Source organism: Octopus bimaculoides, chromosome 19 (genome assembly GCF_001194135.2).
Source record: "Octopus bimaculoides isolate UCB-OBI-ISO-001 chromosome 19, ASM119413v2, whole genome shotgun sequence".
Taxonomy (NCBI): Eukaryota; Metazoa; Mollusca; class Cephalopoda; order Octopoda; family Octopodidae; genus Octopus; species Octopus bimaculoides.
This window is the reverse complement of record NC_068999.1, coordinates 54475371-54483673: the sequence shown is the minus strand read 5'-3', so window position 1 is coordinate 54483673 and position 8303 is coordinate 54475371. Positions and strand designations below refer to the sequence as shown.

At 35.8% G+C, this 8303-nt stretch overlaps 1 protein-coding gene across 1 annotated transcript in view; it reads right to left on the bottom strand.

Moving 5' to 3' along the window:
• Positions 1-7576, bottom strand: part of LOC106875412 (E3 ubiquitin-protein ligase rnf168) — a 13363-nt gene extending 5787 nt beyond the window's left edge. The window contains exons 1-3 of the mRNA XM_014923531.2: positions 7038-7576; positions 2055-2128; positions 900-1055 (exon numbers count right to left, since the gene is read on the bottom strand). Of these exons, the coding sequence (XP_014779017.1) occupies positions 900-1055; positions 2055-2128; positions 7038-7314 (507 nt within the window). The 5' untranslated portion in view covers positions 7315-7576. The remainder of the gene's footprint in view (positions 1-899; positions 1056-2054; positions 2129-7037) is intronic.
• Between the last annotated feature and the right edge of the window lie 727 nt (positions 7577-8303).

Below are 8303 nucleotides of genomic sequence, written 5' to 3'. Positions count from 1 at the left end.
ATTACACACCAGAAATAGCCAGTCTCATAAAAAGCAGAGTCAATCAGAAATACAATACACCAAAACTACACACAACTGAACTCAGCATCAAGTAACTAAACAAGGAAACAAACCTGAGAAAGACAGAAACCTTGCATGTGTGTGTGTGTATATATATATATATATCCGACATAAATCATAAAACTAACAATGAAATATTATATCATCATTTTAACATCCACTTTACCATACTTGCATGGGTCAGATGGAATTCACTGAGGCAGATTTTCTACTGCTGGTCATTAACTTTTACCTGTTCCTAAATAAGGTATTATTTCCCTATGGCCAAATGTATTCACAAAAGACTGGAAACAAACACCACCACTTGTAAGGCAGTAAGTCATTTACAATTATCACACAATGTCGAGACACACAAAAACATTCATATACATGTATATATATGTTACACACACAACAGGCTTTTTTCAGTTTCCTTCTACCAAATCAGCTCAGTAATACACCTTCACTGCAACATCAAGCAAGCTCTTAATTAGATATTTCTTGATTAATCAGTTGCCAAATAAACCACACAAAGATGGAACACATATTGAAAAACACTCATTTTTCATTTAACCAAAGTTTTGACTCCATCCTAACCATCAGATGCCTAAAAATCTAAAAAAATCAATTGAGAAACCAAAAAAAATTCCAAACACCTCAGGACCAGGCACACATGCATGTCTCACCAACATACTGGTTAGTAAACTACTAGTCACACCACAAAACTTATGTAGCTTACTATAGTAAAAAAAGGACAAGGTGACAGTAGCAACCAACTTATTGATATATGGAGTGAAGTAAAAATACTTTGCACGAAATAAATACAAGTAAAAACATGGCAAACTGAAGAGATGGCTAACCTCCAACAGACGAGCTAGCTCCTCATCTTTTTTAAGTTGTGATTCTAATTTCTGTTGTTCACGTCTTAACCGTTCTTCTTCTTCACGAAGGGAGTTTAAGAGAGCTACACTTGCTTCTTCCTCTTTCTGTTTTTGTGCTTCTCTTTCTTCATTTAGCTGAAAGTACACCACAATTTCAACAGTCAAGCCTGGAAAAGCATTTTTTACTATTGTAAGCTACAAAATAGTGCTTCAGCACTATTATATACACTGATTATACATTATATACAACAATGATGGATATATTTGATGAAGACCCAATTGGTTAAAATAACTCTGGATCTCTTCAGTTTGGCTCACAGATTTTAAAATTATTTTTTTTAACTAAACAGTTTCAAACTTCATATACTGGTGTAATTTCTCATGCTGAACACGGTTTACTTTCAACATTTTTGACAAAATTTCATATTTTAGAAGTTATTTCGTGTTAAAGTTGCCATATCTGTGTAATTTTAACCAACCAACATGTATTCAGCTGAAGAAACCTACTGCTGTTTGCGATAGAAATCGAGGAGCAACAACTTCCAGGTCATCTCTACTAATCCACACGTGGTTGAAAAATACATTCAGTAGAGATGATCCGGAGTTGTTGCTCTTCGATTACTATTGCAAACAGCAGTAGGTTTCTTCAGCTGATTGGTTAAAATTACCCAAATATGACAACTTTAACAAGAAATAACTTCTAAAATATGAAATTTTGTCAAAAATGTTGAAAGTAAACTGTGTTCAGCATGAGAAACTACATCAGTATACAAGGTTTCAAACTGTTTAGTTAAAAAAAAAATAATTGAAGAATCTATAAGAGATCCATAATTCTTTTTATGAGGACAGCAAGTTTAAGGGGAAGAGGTACGTCAACTACATTTGATCCCAGTATAAGATTGATATTTATGTCAGTGACCCTGAAAAGATGAAAAACAAAGTTGACCTTAGCAGAATTTGAATTCAAAATGTAAAGAGCCAAAAGAAATGTCTCTAAACATTTCCTCCAATGTGCTAATGATTCTACAACTTCACCACCTTAACGACTAATTACAATAAAAACAAAACATCAATAATCTGAAATTAAACTAAGAAGCATAATACAAAAAAAAAAAATGAATACAAATAAATTACCTTCTTAACTGCTTTCTCATACTCTTCCCGGATTTCTCCAGGTTCTGCTAATTGTAGTCTTGGAGGTTGAAAAACTAAACAAAGAGAAAACAAAAAGAGGTATCAACAATAAATTCTTAAAATTGTTAATTGTGCAGTTAAGAAGCTTACTTCCCAACCATGTGGTCTTGGATTCAGGTGTGTGGCACCTTGGGCAAGTATCTTCTACTATAGCTCCAGATCAACCAAAGCCTTGTGAATGGGTTTGGTAGACAAAGACTGGAAGCTGCTGCTCATATGTGTGCGTGTGTATCCTTGTCTTCAAAAGAATCTCTCTCACACAAACACTGTTGTGTGCTTCCAAGTCTTTCATAAAAAGACATGTCTTGCTCTAGGAAATATTACCTTACCTGGAAACGTGAAGGTTGGCAACAGGAAAAGCATCTGGCCATAGAAAAATCTGTCTCAACAAATTCCATCTGGCTGATGAAAGTATGGAAAAGAGGACATCAAATAAAGATGATGACAATATTTAGTTGATACAGTTAACACCTCTGACAACTTTTTTTTTTGTTTTTTACCTTAACAATCCAAACCTATGTTCCACATGCCAGAACAAGGATGATGAAGTGGGGGAATTCTATCAAGACTTAGAAAAAGTGCTAGCTCACAAATCCACTTACACCATCATGATGGAAGATTTGAAAAGAAACTGAAAAAAGGATGACAGGGGAAGACACATGTCAGAAAATTTTGACTGTGAAAGAGAAATAAAAAAAGAGGAACTATGGCCAAAGCAAAAAGACTTTACATTGGGAACAGCCCATCCAGGAAAAGATCTGGAAAAGAGATGGACCAGAATAACTCAAAACACTGAGCATCAAAATAAGATTGACTACATCCCAGTCAACAAACAATGCACATTGCAGGACATCTCAGTCACAGTGTCATTCAACACTAACAGCAACTGTTGATTGCTACAGGCAAATATCATTACCAACAAAATTAGAGAGAAAAGAAGCACAGCACATCACAATACAGGACCAGCAAATTAAGATCTTCAATATGACTCAATGGCAAGATGCTATCAAGAAGGAATCCTGGAGTTAGCTCGATGAAATCAATGATAATTTATTGATTGAGAAATTAAAAGCTGCATGTGGAAAATGAAAACTATAAACCAGCAAGAACTGGGTGGAAGGATTTCAGAGAAAACAAGGAAAATGCTAAAGAAAAGGAAGACTATGAAGAGGAACATGGAAGATGACATTGAGTACTCCCTTCTCTACATGACAAGACAGCATCTGGTCAGTGACTTTCAGAATTATAGATTAAAAAAGCTAATGTGGATGCAAAAAGAGGAGAAAAAAAGAGATGCAGGAGAAAGAGAGCACTATATAAATTGAAGGTACAGTGCTCAAGAACAAAGACAGCTCATGGTGACAGGCAAAAGGGAGGTGGAGGAAGTTTGTGAAACCTCTTACGTCAATCTTTTTAAATCACCGGTGACATTTAATCCTCCATCATCACAAGCATTAGAAAACGTGTCACTCACGTTTCTGGTCATCAAAACAGAGAATCCTTTAAAGATGATGAAGAGAGATACAGCTGCAGGGAAAGATGGTATAACAATACAAATGTAGTGTGGAAAAGAGCAGTTGAGGAAAATCTTTGTCCTACGATTAATATTTGAAAGAGGAGAAAATAATCTTGCTGTAGAAGAAGCAGAATATTATCTTATTTAATAAGAAGGACAATAGGAAAGATCTGAGAAACTATCATCCTATATTCCTCTCATCTCACCTCAACAAGTTGTTTACAAGGTCATAGTTACTCGACTGTCAGAGCATCTTGACAATCAACAACCAAGGCAACAAACAGGTCTTCAGAAAAACCACAGAACAACTGACCACATGTTCATTCTAACACAACTTCTAGGATAAACAAAAAGCTGCCTATTTGCATTGTCTTCATTATAAAACAGCCTTTGATAATGTTGACATAGATCTAATAGTGAAATCTTTGAATACGCAAGTTGAGATACAAAATATCAAACTTTTCAGGGAAGCAAACACAGGATGTACCAGCAATATAGCTATGCTGTCACCACCTACAAGAGTTCAGTTAGGATAGGCATAAATAATGTACTAGTCCAGACCTGGAGTCAATCTAACCAATTAACCTTGACTCTGAATTTCTGGCTTTGTACCAGTGAAAAAAACTTATATTTACACTAATTTATGTATGCTGTTAGTCTTAGTTGTTGTTGAACAAACTTTGAGATTCTCAGAAGCAAATGTATGACACTGAGGTTATCTGTAAGAATTATTAGTCTCGCCATGACCATCCATACTAATTTTTTTGTAACTATACTTCCAATGAAATACACTGACCGTTAGAGAAATTTGAATAGTGGTACTTTGTAAATTAGGATAGATAATAGTAATCTATCAATACACACACACATAAAAAGAGAGAGATATTTATTAGTATGTGCTACTAACATACTTCCATATCTATTCCAGGGTTTATAAACCCAGGTGTAATCAGTGAAAAATATGGCAGTTAATTCTATAAAAATAAAGTTCAATAGTTGTTACCACATCATTATATGCCCACTTGCTCTTATGAACGTTATCCTCAAATCAGCCCTAAAAAAAGCAGAACCATGATCAAAAGGATTTTAGTTGTGACCATCCCAACTGGTTCTATGTCGAACTACATTATATGATGTATCTTTCCTTTTTTCTTTAAAAACTGTAATGCTATTTGAGTGAATATATCTGCTAATTTCAACCACTATGTAGAATATCCCTCCACAGCATAATACAATTTATACATATATATTCACACACAAATTTTTACTTGCAAATTTTTACATTAAGGAGCTTGTTTTTTTATGAGTACCATGGGATTATTTGAATCCATATATTGTGATTTAAATTTATATATATATATATTTACTAATCTCACCAACAGACTGTAAAGATCTTCTGGAAATACTAGATGGTAAATGCCACAAAAGGTATTGGCTGTGTTTCATACCAATTCAGGACAATAGAAACACAAACTGCCTAATAGACAAGGACCTTGATGGTTGTTTAGACAGACTTTCCAAAGGTTGCAGAGGCAGGTCTGAGACAGTTTAGAATCTCCGTGTGTGTGTTGGAAATGCTGCAGCCAAAGGAGCTGAATCTGAAGAATGTGAGTAATAATTGCTGTTGTACTGAAAAACTGGAATGAAGAGAAGTGTCTTTTGGGCCTCAATACATTGGACGTTAACTGTGACTCATTCTTTTGTAAGCTGTAACAGCAGCTGACATGGCGACTTGTAGTGCCATCATGTAAGCTCCAGAGTGTGAGCTACCAAAGCACAGTCAACAGCTAACTGTATTTCTATGACCTATCGAGATCTGGACTCAGCGATAGCTTGAGTTGAAATCAAGTCAGAAAGTTAATACCGACTTCCACCATCCTATTTTTTTTCATTTGCAGCACAGAGCCTTGACAAACTGCTATTTTTATACTGAACACACAGTTCCACTCTCCAATAACTTGAGCCAACTCTGAAATCTAACAAAGGAGATTCATAAATTTGGATTTGCAACCAAACTTTTTAAAAACATCTCACAATCCCTTGTTTACCATGTCAATGGTATTTCACAGATCCACAAATGCAATGAAGTGGTCCTGCACTTCTCATGAAACTACCTTGTGTCCAGCAGAAGCGTCACTGGGACTGGTGGGACGTTTTCCGATATTGGTTGCACCAATCTTTCCAGTATAACCTTATCTAGAACCTTCCCAGTAATGGACAAGATTGCTACATTCTTACTGTTGGAAAAAAGCGGATTTGTCTCCCTTGTTTTTCTAGAGTTGGACAATAATCACCTTTCCAACATTTAGATGTATATATTCATGTTCTACGCCTCTATGATGTGGTGATGAGGCACAATAACCTCAGCAAAGACTGGTGGACCTTCAAGGTAGTGGATGAGGAGTATTTCACAAAATTCCTCCATAACCACTTGATCTACAGGTTTAGGAATTATCGAAACCTAGTGCTCTCTTTTGGTTGACTACTCTCTCAGAAGAGATGTGGGTGTCTAATATTGGATTTGACTGGTACCATGGAGCAATTCCTGGTGCCATATATTGCCATTATTGAATCATAAACACGACATAACTGTTTGTATGCCTCTAAAGTTCTAGAATTTTTGCAAGCCAGCATTCATTTTTCAGGATAAGGATAGAGGACTGAAACGCATTCTGAAGAGCTGGCAAATGCTTTTTGAAAAGTGTGTAATGAAAGATTACCCAGAGTAACTCTGTTGGTCTTGTGCATGTGACTCAGGAGCCTGCTGATTGTGCTGGCGTTTTCAATGAATAGTCTTCAATTCTATTTTATTTTTGCATCTTAAATCCGAAATCTATCTATCCCTCTATCTAGCTATATATGTGTGCGTGTTTATATGTCTACATATGCATATACACGTTCACACACACAATCTATAAATATGCACACAACATGAACATATACGTCCACATTCCACGGATACAAAATATGCAAGCCTTAATCACTAAATGTGTATTCATACAAAGCACATGTGTAGACGAGCATGTATGCATAGACGTATCTGCATATAAACAAATACGGAGGCATATTAAACACACACACACACTGGCAGATAGTTGATGCATACAGCAGCACTAAACAGCACTACTACAACTACACAATGCAGCCCTTTGAACAATGAACTACAATACTTGTTGTGATGGTATAAAAATAACGAAATATTTAGCTCTCTTTAGCAAAGACCTCCACTTCATTCCATAAACATCTATTTTTCAAAACAAACGAACGGACACACACACAAGTAACAACAAAAACATAAAACTAAATATTTATAGCTGTAAATATACTTTTTTTTTTCAGTGAATTTCCGCAAACGGAAAAACAATAAAATGAACGATAAAGGAAGGAAAATTTGAACTCGAACTAACTTTGATCTATTTCGGAATCTTCCTCGAAGCCTTCTTGACGAAGTCGAACCTTCTCGGGAAATAAAGTTTTGATTTCTTTCCATCTTTTTTCGTTGACAAGTTTATTAATTTTACTCTGTTTTCTCACCCACGAAGATATTCGTGTACGGCACATAGGGCAACATAAGCTCTCTTCGAAGTTCTGTTGGAAACAAGGAAGACACAACTCATGTTTGCATGGCAACGTTACAGGCTCAATAAGAAGATTGATACAAATCGGACACGTATAGTTCTCCATCAACTACTACTGGTATCTTAGAGATGGCCTTTTGTTTGCTGTTGTATCTCTCTTTCCTTTGCGTACTGTTTATAATTTCTATGCCAGTACCGAAGAAAAAGCAATGTGCTGTTTTGCAATTTGGGGGGAGGGGGACTTTCCACAGAGAAATGGGAAAAAGGAAGTTTAAGATTCAGCAGAAGTCTGAGACACAGTCAGAAGGCCGCCATCACATTTTTTAGATTGGCGCCTTCCGCTAGATGTCGCTATAGGCAGCAGACGTTAACTTCGCTGCAGTTTCTACAACCCCCTCCCCCCACTTCCACAATCTATCACTGATTATATGTATGTGTGTGTATACACACGTATATACGTATATGTGTGTGTATATACGTATGTTCATATACACGTATATACATATATACACACACGTGTGTGTGTGTGTGTGTGTTCATATACATGTATACATACATACATATATAAGGGCATTACTACAGAATAATGCCACACAACAGACTTCCCAAATAAACACATTTTCGTACCGAATGCGAGGAAAGCAACCATCAAAAGAAACCAACTTTCTTTTACGTACTGTTTATAATTAGGATTTTGTCTATTTATATATATTTTGTACTATACTATGCTGATGAACGGAAACTAGATTTCATTCTAGTAATCGCGAAATCGGTCGAAACATAGTTGAGTTATTTAAAAGAAAGTTGGTTTCTGTTGATGGTTGCTTTCCTCGCATTCGGTACTAAAATGTGGGTGGAGATGGAGTATATGTAATCTGGGTATACCCCGCCTTTTAAATTTTGTTTTTTTTACGGAATCCTATGTTTCAGACCATGGAGAATCCGATTCTGAAAAAAAAATTTCAAAAATCTCAATTTCAAAATTTCGACACCCCCCACCTCGGTTTTTATATAGATCCACAGGGTAAACCTAACCCTGACCCTAACCCTAACACTAGTTTTGTGAGATTTGGCTGTTATTTCTAGCATGTAAAT